Source organism: Branchiostoma floridae, chromosome 13 (assembly GCF_000003815.2).
Source record: "Branchiostoma floridae strain S238N-H82 chromosome 13, Bfl_VNyyK, whole genome shotgun sequence".
Classification (NCBI taxonomy): domain Eukaryota; kingdom Metazoa; phylum Chordata; class Leptocardii; order Amphioxiformes; family Branchiostomatidae; genus Branchiostoma; species Branchiostoma floridae.
In genome coordinates this window covers 3,840,626-3,854,851 of record NC_049991.1, presented here as the reverse complement: position 1 = coordinate 3,854,851, position 14,226 = coordinate 3,840,626, and the positions used below count along the sequence as shown (strand labels likewise).

Here is a 14,226-nt window from a genome sequence, read left to right as displayed (position 1 = left end):
GGGTGACGCCTAAGCTTACTTGATGTTGTCTGGAAAGTAATGATCACCGTTGAATGGTTCGAAGTTTGGCTGACATTTATAAATGGTTTTATATGCCCCGAGCTGTACATTTCTGTGTGAGGTCCCGAACTTATTGATCACCCCTCAAGATGTATTGATGAGTTCGATCAGTACAAGTGCCGACTAGTTTGTTAATTGTATACTCGAGTAATAAAAAATGATAATGACTTACTAAGAAAAATTTCTAATTTACGTTGCTCGTTCCGGTTATCATTTCTGTTATCTTGCCAATGTGCAAGAGGACGCCGAAATTTTGGTTAACGTTTCATCCACCTGTCTTCGTGTTCCAACGTGGTTCCCGGCCTCTCCAAATATTCTCTCTGGTTATACTAGTACATTGCAGTAACGGTCAGCTATTTCCCCATCTTTCCCGCCGGCAGTCGCAACGCCACTGGGGTCCGAACAGTCGTATGTGGTGACCATCTCAGACGGTGGTGACTCCCAAGTGATGAATGAATCGTCTAAGCAGTTTGGGTCAACGTCCTTTTGTATGTCATCGAGGTAAGTCAACATCATGATCCCGTGTGTCGAGTAACCCCATTCAACTTCGTACAACTTCATCAGGCAATTCGGCTGATATACAGCTGACCTAATCAAGTGGTGGTATACATAAACAGTATCTCGCACCGTACAACCACCCAACTCTTCAGTCCAAGAAGAAAACCGTCTGCAAAAGGACCTCAAGCTACATAAGTTCCGCTTTAATTCTCTTTGTTCAAGTACTTCCTTTCCAGTGTGATTTTGTATATGTGTATAACTTTGTGTATGATGAATGTATGGTTACTTGTGACTGAAGTTGTGTAAATTACGACAACTTTTCGTGAACATAGATCAGCGATTCCGCTGGGTAGTTAAACCACGCCGTGTCACATTTAAAAGCACTTATGGAATTAATGCCGGCATCCATAGTCTGTCCAAACCTTCAACATTTGACCGTCAAGTCTTGTAAAGTCGAGACCTAGACGAGGCATATCTATGGTAACTTAAGGGATTTAGGACCCGAGTTATCGGAGCTAGTAACATATAATCAAACCGGTCCGCCTTCAAAGTCTCTCGTACCCAGTATACGGAAAACCTTGCCTCTGTGTTTTTCTATATCGTAGCTGTACTAGTATTTAAAGCGTTAATTAGCTAAACCACCATGGGATTAACCATTGTTGAACATGTCCAAACATGTCACTCTGTACTGTATGAAGCAAACATTTATCACAAAACGTCGACCAACAGCCGTTGCGCAAGAACATTTTGAAAAATCCACATCTTGTTTGAAGGGCTGACTTATTCACTTCTGAAAACCAGACGATATTTCATACCAAATTTATCAAGAGACTCGATGCTACAGAAAGATTTGAATATAATATTATCTTAAGATTGTCAAAAAGTAATGTAATAAATCCCACAATGTAAGGGTAGGTAAGTATATAAGATACTGCTTTGTTAGAAAAAAAACAGTCAGATTCAATGAAAACAATCAGACTGTTTTCAGGGCCTACACAGGTCAACTCCAATGCTCAATGTCCCGAAGGAAATTCTACATTAGACTCCTCCCCCGAGTTAGACCCACACGATAGATTTTTTGCATTTAGGCCGGGAGTCTGACATCCATGCTACCATGCTATATGCTAGCCCATATTCATAAGGATTTTAATTTTATTCTATATCTCTATTTTTGTAGCTGTCTACATTGTACTGTGCGGATTTTCCGGCCTTTCCAAATATACTCTCCAGTTGAATATACCAGTAACGGTCAGCTGTTCCCTCTTCGTCCCTATCCGCAGTTACAGTGCCGCAGGGATACGTACATGACGATTACGTCAGACGATGGCGGTTCCAGTAGGTCAATCTTCGAAGCAGCTGCGGGTAAACGTCTTTCGGTATATCGTCAAGGTAAGTAAGCACGATGGTCCAATAAGTCGACTAACCAAAGTTCAACTTAGCACAACTTTAGGCAACTAAGTCAAAATCTGTACACTGCATTTCAGCTAACAAGGCATAGATAAGCTTACCTCACTCATGAATGCCGAAGAAAAGTTCTAATTTCTACAGTGCTTTCTGGTTGCTACGAATTGACAAGAAAGAGAAGAGAATTGTTTTTGTACTTCAATTTTAACCTTTGTTCTCTGCGTGCGTTCTCCCTACGTACAGCAGCTCCTGAGATGAACATTAGCTAACTGTGACGACCATCCATGTGGTGACTTAGTCCATGTAGAACACCAACAGACGTGCAGCGATAGTAACAAATTCATTAGGGTGACTTTACAATAATCCATCATTGCTAGCATCACTAATATATTACTATAGTATATAAAACGGGTGAAACTGTGTTCTCTCGTGATCTAACGCACAGGTCAACCTACCGGACAAGAGCGACGACGGCGAGGTGTTCCTGACAGACGTATATCATGTCCATCAGGACGACGCATTCCCGCCACACCCAACATAGAGACTCTTACCGCCACAAGGGAAGTAGGTCGAGACCCTTCAGGAGAAGTGGTCATCGCTGAGAGGAGCCAGAATATACGTTTGTGCGGCTTGAAAATTCTGAACAGAGGGGAGCCACACAACATCCAGAACAGCGCCATCGACAGAAGGAGGGCAACATGATGGAAGTAGAGGCCAGTAGCAGAGCCAAGACGTACAGCCGATAGATTGCGATCATACTTGTACATGTATAGAAAACCTCACATGACACCAGTTATAGAATTCACAGATTGACTGATTGATTGAATGTTAATATCACGAATATGTATTTTAGTGTATACATTATAGTAGTTGATTTTATATGTATATGAATGGACCGTAGATGAAATAACCGTTGTTTTGTGGTGTGACAAGACCTGTATGTTTGATACGCCAAAATGTGACCACGAGATATAATGTATTTGTATGACAGAGAGTCAGAGATTACAGTTCAGAAGAGAAAGAGAGATCCTCAGCTAAGAACGAGGTTAGCGAGGCCAGCATTACTAGTATATAGTAACGTCAAACCACCTTAACAGACTCCCGTGCCCAGTGTACGGAAAGCCTTGTCTCTGCGTCCTTCCTTTATTCTAGCTCTGCTAGTCTTCAAAGCAGAATCTTAACAACTTGACACCCATTGGTTTCAAGGCTTGTTTGAAACATGTGACTTCTTAACTTTCCAAAATCAGACTTTACGTAATCTGTATCTATATAGCCGGTATAACCGCCCTTCGGCGTAACACACCAGCTTCAATTCCAAACGACAACAACCTGAAAGCACATCATTTCATGTTTCATAAAAAGATATCGACAAAAATTTGTGGCACATTGGTCTTCATTATTTTTTTTGACCTCGTGAAAGCATATCATCCCACCTTGAAAAAGCTAAGCTCAAAAGATATTGGCAAAAGTTGTGCTATATTGGTCTTGTCTTCTTTAAAACATTTTATTTCTCTACCCCTCTTAATCAGGCTCTCTATGACTTCGAACGATAACCACTTGACAGCATTTCATTCCATATTGTAAAAAGTACAGGCTTATAGAAGACATAACGGCAAAAAGCTGGGACATATTGGTCTTCATTGCAAATTCATAAAGCATGCGAAACATCGTACTAGTAATAATCTGTGTGTACGGCTTATGATATGCAAGGAGCGCTGTCATTCCCGGCTATGTGAAAAGACCGTTCCCTTAAATCATTAATCCTGAAAACAAAAAATGCCTCAACAAAGAAAAATAACAGTAATGTAACTTTATATCCGTACACAAAATAAAGCGCTTCCCAACAAGCTTTCGATCAGTCCTCTGATCCTTCTCAAGTTGTAATGACCCAAAACCTAAGTCGCACTTCCGGAACGGAAGTGTGACGTCAGTAAAGGGTCAAAGGTGCTTGGTAGTCGGTATCGGCCCCCGTCTCGGTTGAGGGAAGGTTGGTGGGCTCTGATGTAAATAGCCTCTTTCACTCCCCTAAGAAAGTAATCCTGTTCGGAATCAAGTATCTTCACCTTGTCAAAATCCACAGAGTGTCCCGGAGATTCTATGGATGTGTTGCGCCACCTCCGATGTTTTAACTTGAGAAGGATCAGAGGACTGATCGAAAGCTTGTTGGGAAGCGCTTTATTTTGTGTACGGATATAAAGTCTTAAAAATTGTATCATTATGTTAACTACCGTCACAGATGAACTTACATTCAAACAGCTAGAATAGTCCTCAATTACCACTGTATGAACGACGCCCCTGCGGTTTAGCCAAAAATCAATTCCCAAGGGAATGCATTCGTGGAATTTTCTAAATTCTTTCAAAGCGATCGTAATACTGTAGAAAATGCCTCCGCCCCTGAGGCGTCGCCAAAAAGGCGAGGCATTCCCAACTTCTGTAATACTACTTAGAAACAGCAAAAGTTGCAAAAGTTGAGAAAAAAAAAAGGAATATTCTTGAGGTAAAACGTCTTTCCGTGACCGTAATGAAAACCTTAACTCGATATACAATTAATTCATAATAACTCACTTGGCTCAGCTTCACAAACGATCCTGTTTGTACATTTACAGATTTGGTTTCCGGACCTCCACAGTTCATTTTTCTGTAAGCAAATACACAGTAAAATAGTCATTTCACCTCCATGAAAACCACTCTCTCTCTCTCTCTCTCTCTGTGTGTGTGTTTGTATTTCGTATTTTGTTCGTCTTGGTGTGTTGTGTGTGTGGTGTGTGTGCGTGTGTGTGTGTGTGTGTGTGTGTACATGTGTGGATGTAGATGTTTGTATTCTTTGTCTTGAGTGCGTCCGTAGTAATGTAAATGTTTGAAGGGTATACGTAGCAAGATACGAGGGGCGTTCAATAAGTAATAACTCTAACCCATTTCCAGTTGTCTGATCTAAATAAAATATTGCATGTGTGATGATTCACATCTCTATAATTTATGTTTCAAAAAAGAGCTCTGAACTAATCGTGGTTTCTGATTTACTGGTGTTTGAACTGAGTTAGGTGTGAAATGGACCAGGTGTGAAATGGAGCCAGTTGAGTGTCGCACAGTGATCCGGTTTTTGTATTTGAAAGGACGCACACCAAAGGAGATTTTTGATGAAATGAAAGAAGCTTATGGTGATGATGCCCCATCATATGACCTTGTAAAACGCTGGCATCCTGAATTCAAACATGGCCGGAAGTCTTTGGAAACAGCTCCCAGACCTGATCGTTCCTCTTCTGCCATTGATGAGGCATCTGTTGGAGGACCAACCTGGGGTGTCCTACAAAAACGGTGCCCAGAGCTGCATCAAACGATGGGAGAAATTCATAACTCTGGGTGGTTCCTATGAAGAGAAAGACTAATAACTGTGCCAAGTTTCATTAATATCCTGCTATGGGAAATGAGTCAGAGTTATTACTAATTGAACGCCCCTCGTACAACGCAGAAGTGGTGTAGTAGGATACTTGGAGAATTGGAGGTAAGGTATGTCTTGTGTTGTTGTAATTCTTTTTTTTTTCAATTTCCATTAGACACCACTTTCCGTCGATTAGAAATACCTAAATACCGCGTTTTTTAAAACAACGGATATAGGCTACCCCACGGATGAACTAGGAGTTACTTTGGCCATCATACCTGATAATAGTTTCCATCGCGGGAGCATCCACAGCTGCTTCTCGGGATGCAGGTGGATCCGCTGAGGACGTACCCCTGGTCACACACACACGACTCCACACACATCCTCACACAGGGTCTGGGGTCGGGCTCGGCACACGTCAACGGGCAGGCAGAGCCACAAGGGTTGTACTGGCTGTGAGCAGGGCACGGCATTGCTGTGGAACAAAAGAAAAATAGTATGATTAGTTTAGTGATGAGGACAATGTTTGCAGACTTCAGTTTGTAGTTCTTGTGTCTGTAAAATCTTTCTGCTTTTATACTCTTGTAACTTTCAGATGTTTTGGGCACGTATGACTTATACTTCTGTGGAGAAGAAAAATCGGCAATGAAATTGATAAGAAGATACCGTAAAGGAATGAAAAAAACATGAGGTAAAATGAAACATTCAGAGAACGAGAAAGAATAAAGGATGGAGAAAACTGGTTAAAGGATCTTCTATGGTCTTCTATCGTCCAACGATAAAACTGGCTTAGACATGAGACCTAATATAAAGTAAAACTGCAATATTTATTATTGAGGAAGAGGATTAAGAGAAAGAAAAAGGACGAAAGACAGTTATACACATCTCTATGGTTCATTCCATTTTTCATTCCACACTGACGTCAATGCATTCCTTCATTTCAATTCACTACGCGCAACAGAAATGTACTTACAACACCGGAACCAGCAATTTCACTCATTCAACTGCTTACGTTTCGACATCTTCCTCAAAGTTTCTGACTGGAGTTCTGCTTCTCGCAATGTAGGCGGCGCTTTTGCGATGAGAACACAATCCCACAAACGTGGCTAGGCTTGCATGCCCCCTCGTTCAAGTTTCTCGCCTTTAGCCACGTCCTTAGCAGGTAAGAGACATAACTGGTTGTGTAAACGAAAAGTCGAAAATACCATGCTGTACCAACCTGCATGATGAAATTACTTTCGGAAATACTTACGACACCGGTTTGCGGTCCTCCACCTTCCCGGGTTTCCTCCCGCTGCCTGACAGTCATCACTGTAGGCCTCCAGATTCTCACACAACATGTCCTCGTCTCCTCTGTAAGCCGCCATGTCGAACACACACGACTCAAAATACGTCGCTGGGTTCAGTACGGAAATGCAGGCCTGAAAACAGCATCTTAGATTTGAAACATATACCTATATACGTTTTTGGTGACACCTCGGAGGCGGAGCCACCGAGATAGTATTACGATTTATTGAGCTTCGAATATACTAAAAATGACCTCTTACACGGATGGGTTGATCACTGAGATTCAGGCCTGAAAACAGCATCTAATATTTGAAAAACATCCCTATATATGTTTTTGGCGACACCTCTGAGTCGGAGCCACCTAGATAGTATTATGGTTGAGGTTCAAAAAGTCTAAAATGCCCTCTTTCACGGCAACAGCATGTGGGCATCTTAGACTTGACAAAAATATCCTTAAAGACATTTTTGGTTACAACTTGTCGTCCTTAAAATTGGACGTTAAATAAAGTTACGTACCTCAGGAGCAAAGCCATCAAAGTAGCATTACCAATCGATTGAGCTAAGAAAACACAATGCTATGTTGAACACTACGTACTCAGGTGCAAGCCTGAAAAGAGCATTCGGGCATCTTCGATTGAAAAAACCTCTGAAAATAATTTGGGCTGACACCTCAGGGGCAGAGTCACCGAAATAGTATTGCATAGGAAAAAGACTCCATAAAATACCCTCATACAAATAAGCTGGGTCGAGCACTGAGATTCAAGCCTGAAAGGAGTATTTGGGCATCTAAGACAGAAAAAAATCTCAATACAGTTTTGGTGACACGTCAGGAGCGGAGCCACTAAAATTGTACTTTAAACATTAAACATTCTAAAAACTCCCTCTTGCATTAGCCACTTTTCTTCTGGCTATTGTTCAGCGTAAAACCACGAACCTACCCGGAATGGACCAGTTGGTAGGCGCAGAAGTCCGCACTTATCTGGGCGCTGGTAAAGTCGCCTGTCACCGGCAGAAATGTCCGTAGTGTCAAAATTGTCTTGAGGTCTTGTATCGGGACATCTGTAAACCAAAAGACCGTTTAAACTTTCAAATTGCACGGTACAAAACTTTTAAGGACATTCTTATATTTTAGCAATAGCGACAGTACTTGGCAGCCATTGAAAATACTTTGGGTGTCAATCATGTCAAGATCATTATCTTATGGGGATAGATACAAACTTCCGAACACTTTTGACCCCAGCATACCGATCTTGTGCCCTTGGGAAAGGCACTTTACACGACTTTACTCACTTTACTCAGGTGAAAATGAGTACCTAGCTTTGGCTAGGGCCGTCCCTCGGATAGGACGTAAAATGGAGGTCCCGTGTATGGGGAGAGTCACACCCCATGCACGTTGAAGACCCCCACACGTGCGATGGTGCGGTGTGAGATGGAGCAAACCCTTCTGTCTGGAGTTGGTGATTCACTTCAAATCACCCGGATGGAGGTGTGGCGAACCTCCATACCGTATCAGCCACATGGTGATTTATATCATTCACCCGGAATGGCGCATCCCCGTCTTGTATTCAGCTAGAAGAAAGGGTATGCCACCCCGTAAGGGGCGGTATAACCCCAACGGTGCTGTAATACACCGTATGACTATTACTGACTGACTGATAGGCGGTAGGCCAAGAAATTGGTAAGACAAGTGTTACCCAAAATGAAGTGCTTGGAAGCACCCGATCGGGTGCCGAACATCGACGAGTTCCAAGCGAAGGCACCCGACGTTTGGCGAAGCTGGCCAGCATCAAAAGTTCGGCGGATCTAACAGAGAGAGGCTTGCCATTATGTGGTAGTTCGGTCCCTTGCTCAACAACAATTTCAGAGGGATGTGGAAGGGGTCAATTAGAAGTTGATCTTTACATGTAGTTTGGGTACTGGTCTTCATAGTAACTGCTTACTAACCGCGTGGCTACGTTACTTGTGTTTGAAAAGAAGTTTGAAACATGGCCACATACGTGTCGTCATCAGGAGCGATCCAACTGTTGCCGTACAGAAGGGATGTGGCGGCGACCTGTCCTCCCGGCATCAGGTTGTCGTCGTTCGGTCGGCCGTTGTAGTTTCCGCACATTCCGCTAACCTACACGGAAGAATTATCATAAAAGATGCTAGAACACAAGGAAGGCATTGGCAAATATTTGTTTAAAGCTATAATAGCAAACTCTATCAGAAATAGAATACGGCCAGCTTATATTGCAAGCGGCCATACGTAACGGTAGGAAAGGTAGAGGTAGTCCTATAGACGTAGGGGCAGCCGATTGTTATCCACTGTTCTAAGGTCACAGCATTGGAAGGTGGAGCCCATCCCTCTCCTTCCGGCCTTATACACCGTGCCTTATACCCCACAACCGTAGTCAGGTATCCATTTCTACACACCCTAACCGTTACACCAGTACGACGCCACACGTGTGGTTGTGTGTATAACCTTTTAAAAATGTAATTTGTGATGAGTAGGCAGAAAGGTACAACACGAATACCCCTTGCCAGAATATTTGCCTCCAACATTTTCGATAAAGTGGAGCTGTCGAAAATTTTGGGGTTGTTGATTCTAGCCAATCAGCTTGCAGCTGTAGTCATGTGCTCACCATGTTTAGCCAATCAGCGCCCACCATAAACCTGACTAGTTAAGTTGTTACTTGTTCAACAAGTGTTACTCTTATGGAACAGCTAAACTTAACCTCACGAGGACTTGCCCATATTTCCGACTGACTTCACGGAATGGACGTGTCTATTGCAGCTTCCGGACGTGACATTGGAGACATGTGCGTGACCGCAGCAACGGGCAGATAACTTGTGTCGCCCCCCGTCTATGTTCAACGACCCGTTGATGCAGTCTCGGATCTCCATTGTCACGTCCCGTAAACTGGAAATCTTAGCAAGTGCCAACTATTTTACAAGTGTTGGCTTGATAAAGTCATTTGCTAGCACAAATTAACTTTCATGCTAAGAAGTACTCTTACCTTGCCCTTGTACGACGTGGGTAGTCTCACTATTACACTGTGTCTTCCGTCGTACAGGACAGACAGGCACTGGTCCGTCTGAATCTGCACGTTCTTCCCGATGATGGAGATGGCAACCTTACGGCTCAGGCACACTGGTAGGCTGCGGCGGTAGCCATTCACCTAAGAATCATACACTTTGAATCAAGAACTTTCTCTTTTAATGTTCAACACATTGTTATAACAGTATTATCTTACAGATACCTTCACCAAATAATCAATTAAGGATTAATGCCCCCCCCCCCCCCATGTGTAAATGGTGTCATAAGGCCTGGTGATTTGCTTTAGCCACCCGATAGAATCACCTCATTCACCTCATACTACTAGTAGGTGGTTATCGGAAATATCATACAGCCCATCAATACTAATCGTAATGACGAAAAGGTACCAGAATGGAAAATATAATGTGTGGTAAATTGTAGCCTTGATTGTACTTGACAGTCAAAGTGACACTACTGAGTTCTATGAGGCCATGACCATAGTTGTAGAAGTAGTTTAATAGTAAAATTTGGGGTAGCCATATGGCTGTAGTTTTCAACTAGGTGTTACCAGTCCACCACATATAATGCCACTTTTTGTGGACCTGTTGAATATAGAAATAAAACACCTTTCTGCTGTGGTACCATGTTTTGTCGCTTCAATACTTGTTTATAGTGTCTATTTTGACAATTTGGCTATCTTTTTAAGCGCTCCTGTATTAAACTATATGAGACTTCAAAAGATGCCATCCATAAGATTTTACTTGCTGTCGCCTTACCAACACTTCCTTCCCAGATCCGCTTCGGAGCTGTATCTCGTAGTTGTGCACGTTCACTTCCACGTGATCACAGAAGGCCACCCGCTGGCTCTTCCCGCTGCGGTGAACGTTCCGTGCCTCCACCGTGAAGTCGGCGTGACGCACCAGGACGTACTTACACGTTCCTTGGAAGTCGTGACGGCGGTTGTCGAAGGTGATGTAGTGAGGATCACCATACGCCTTGCATTGACCCGCTGTTTGAAAATCAATAAAAGTACAAAGCAATGCATGTAAAAACGATGACAAAATGCAGTGTCAGTGACCTACACTTCGCTCTGCTCACTCGGTGATTTATTCGTCCCTTGATGTTATTCAGTAGATGTCGTGAGGATTGTCCTATTGATATCCTTGCACTGACCCGTTGTTTGAAAACCGACGTATGAATAATACAACGCATATAGAAAACGGTGCATAACGCACTGTTAGTGACCTACAACTACGCTTCGCTCAGCCGGTCGTTTATTTCCTCCTTGATATGCTATTCAGTTGATGTAATGAGGATCGCCGCATGCCTTTTAATAACTGCAGTTAGATAATCAATGAAAAGAAAATGCAATACAGGCAACTTAAAAAAAACGGACCGTAACATAAAGCATTTTCGGTAACCTTTAACTACGCTTAGCTCACTCGATGGTTGATTTCTTCTTTGATATGTTATTTCGAAAAACGCTTCCGACACCTATTCTTGCTAATTACAAAACTTGCCGCCAGCATTTCTATTATGTTAATGTTGAAAAGATTACATTCATTAAAGAAAACTTGTAAACGTAATGAGAAATGATAGATTTAAATGAAAGAAACTTACGTCTGCTTGGACATTTCAAGTTGCCTAGACACAGCGGGTTCACAGGTGGTTCTTTTGCTGAAAAAAAAGGAATAACAGTTTATTGCAAATTCCTCCCCGAGGGCTATTTGGAGGTAACATGGTGGAGACAACAAACAAACAAACAAACAGTGTGGAACAACAAACGTGTTTGTTGTTCAGAAGCAGGATGTGACTCTCCAGTTGCTATTCCAGTTGTTATATGATTGCTGTTCTGTTATGAAAATAGAGGCTACAATTTACGTTTAGATAACCTAAAAGTTATTTAACCGGTCCCAAACGGTCCGAAATTGAAATCATTACCTCCCCGCTTGAAGCTTAACATGTTTTAGAACCATGTAGTTGAATTTCTGACCCTCATTCGTACATGTCATAAAACAGATTCATTTGTAGACTTGGGGGACTATTTTATGTACATGTATCCGTCCATTGTGTTTCTAAAGCTAAAGGTGCACCGCGGAGGGATAAAGTTTCAAATTACGTACTTTCTCCTCCCGTGATACCCACGCGGATGTAGACGTGGTGGCCCCCGTCGCAGCCCCACACGCGGTTAGAAGTCGCGCCCACGTAGATTTGAGTCAGGCTTCCACCAACCAGTCTCCAGGCTGTCCCCTGGGGCCTTTGGGCCGTTATTCCTGCAAGAACGTTTTATAATTGTTAGATGAGCGAAACAGAGGAGAATGCGCAGCGATCCCATGATGCTTAGCGAAGATTCTTTCGATGTGTATGAAATACAAGATGGCCGGCCTTATAACACCAGAAAGCCATATATAAATCACACTTGTTCGGACAGAACGATATTTATAGGTTTGTGGTGATAGCAAAACCTGTATTGGATTAGTTCCAGTCCATGGATGCCACCATTTTGTTTCCCAAGCGAGTGGTGTATGATGGGAAGGGGTATAGCCATTTTCATAGGTTTGCTATAGCTACAGGTTTGCGATAGCAATTCACCTGTGTTTTGACTTTGGTTTTTATTAGCGTGCTATTGTTGGAAATAAAAGGGATGACAACCACAACGTTGAATGATTAGTTTGTTTTGTGGTTTTGTATGTGTGAGTCTAGATACATGTTATAAGCGTGTTAATTTGGTTTTGTTCCTTACCAATTCTGATGAAGACTTGTCCAATGGCGCTAACTCCCCACACCACGTTGTACCCCACGCTGATGCTGACCAGGGAGCAGCCCGTGACTTGGACCCAGCCTGTTCCAGTCGAACCTGTGCCTCCATAGGTGCCGCTGCGGTACCAGATTGTACCGCTAGATGCCACTGCCCACACGCCGCAGTGTCCGATTGATACGTACGATAGACCGCGTATGGGCGGCCCACTCACTTGCGCCCACCCCGTACCTACATGTATAATGATCAACAGTATAACGTGATCAAAACGTTACTGTTACACAATAATGTACTAGTACTAAATGGTCTTTCGAGGCAGAAAACAGCGTAACCAAAGACACTCTTATTGTAGCATTTCAGACCATTTGTGACATCCAAGTTTATGCAAATGTACTCGTACAGATCTGCACACAAAAGAACCCGTGCAAGCTACAGTACGACGCTATAGTCTGGTAATTCATGAACATCTCATTGTCCACGATAACCTGTCAACGTTTAAGATGTTGTTTGCCGCAAAACAGAACAATAACTGAGTTGTTTACCATAGACGAAATCAGAGAAAAGTGGTAGATATGGCGCAGGTAAGACAGAGAGAATGCTAAGATGGCTAGGACCTGTCCTGCGAATGGGAGAGAAAAGAATAGCGAAGAAGATCCTTGATCGAATGGAAACCACTGTGCAGAAGAAAGGCAGGAGAAGGCCAAGATTGACATGGAGATCAAATGTAGAGAAGGACCTTAGAGCTACTAGAAGCTACTGGTATAGAGAAAAGCACAACGCTGAGATAAATAGAAAAAGACGATCCGATCGGGATGAGTTTACGTGTTAAGGCAAGGTGTTAAGATATGTTCTGTGTCATATCAAAATATGTAACAAACGCACCTGATTGCCTTGCTGCGGTTACCCCAGTCCTATAGTAGACTGTACCGGTCGTTGTAGCTCCCCAGACGTAGTTTCCTGACACGCAGACTGACTTCAGGGCCCTGCCCCTGATCTCTGTCCATCGCGTGCCCTGTGGACGCTGGGCCGTGATACCTGGTAGATACAATATTCATCGAAAGTTAACGATTTCGTCAACGGGTTCAGACTAACAAATGAGCTATTGCAGTTCCAACAAGGCGTTGCCAAAAACGAATTCCCTAGGGAATGCGTGCGTGGAATATTTAGAATTCCTGAGAAATCAATCGCAGTACTATACCATTGGCTCCGCACCTGAGGCGTCGACAAAAAGATTGCTAGACGGCCATCATGTCTGTAATATCATTGTAATTTATCAGATAAGCCCTATAGACGCTTAGTTGGGACGCCTGATAGATGCAGCGTACTAGTGCGTTATCGCAAGTTAATGATTTCTTCAACGCATTCAAACTAACTGGAAAATGAACAGCTGCAATTTCAACAAAGATTGCTAGAAAGCCAAAATCATTGTGATATCATGATAGGCCCTGTGTACGCTCTGATACGCTAAACACAGGGTGGTGATACCTGACCCAAGGGAAAATTGGGGCAACTTCGAATTCGTAAAACTGGTGAAGTTTGGTAGTCCAGACTCAAGTGAGATACCTGCTCTTATGCTATGGTCACGATTGGATAGGAAAAATGGGCCCTACCGGGTAGTTTACAGGCTGTTTTGTCGCACTTTTGGGTATGTCTTCTACATGTAACATGGCTCCGTGGGACATACTTCTGATACCGGGCTTTATTTGGGAACGGCCGGGCCCCATGGTCTTTTTAACTCGCAGTTAAAATCAATCCGGGACTCGGCGACGAATAGATGCTGTTACGTACCCCTGCCGCATCCGACAGTCCACTAACTGTAGA

The 14,226-nt window shown here is 43.0% G+C and overlaps 1 protein-coding gene across 1 annotated transcript; it reads right to left on the bottom strand.

The window, feature by feature from the left end:
• Nucleotides 1–5,613: 5,613 nt before the first annotated feature.
• On the bottom strand, nt 5,614–14,129 carry LOC118429351 (zonadhesin-like). Its single transcript, XM_035839833.1, has 11 exons — nt 14,090–14,129; nt 13,288–13,440; nt 12,391–12,636; nt 11,771–11,920; nt 11,268–11,324; nt 10,424–10,656; nt 9,628–9,789; nt 8,626–8,747; nt 7,567–7,687; nt 6,594–6,762; nt 5,614–5,816 (listed from the first exon to the last, which is right to left on the bottom strand). The coding sequence occupies exons 1-11, from the start codon at nt 14,127–14,129 to the stop codon at nt 5,614–5,616; spliced, it is 1,656 nt and encodes a 551-aa protein (XP_035695726.1).
• Nucleotides 14,130–14,226: the final 97 nt, after the last annotated feature.

Bases quoted from the DNA above. Each gene is read 5' to 3' on its own strand.
- LOC118429351 (XM_035839833.1), bottom strand. From the start codon at position 14,129: ATGGGGCCCGGCCGTTCCCAAATAAAGCCCGGTATCAGAA. The intron at 10,657-11,267 runs GTAAGTTTCTTT...ATTTTCAAACAG, and splicing joins CTTGAAATGTCCAAGCAGAC to CGGGTCAATGCAAGGCGTAT. The intron at 9,790-10,423 runs GTAAGGCGACAG...TATGATTCTTAG, and splicing joins GATCTGGGAAGGAAGTGTTG to GTGAATGGCTACCGCCGCAG.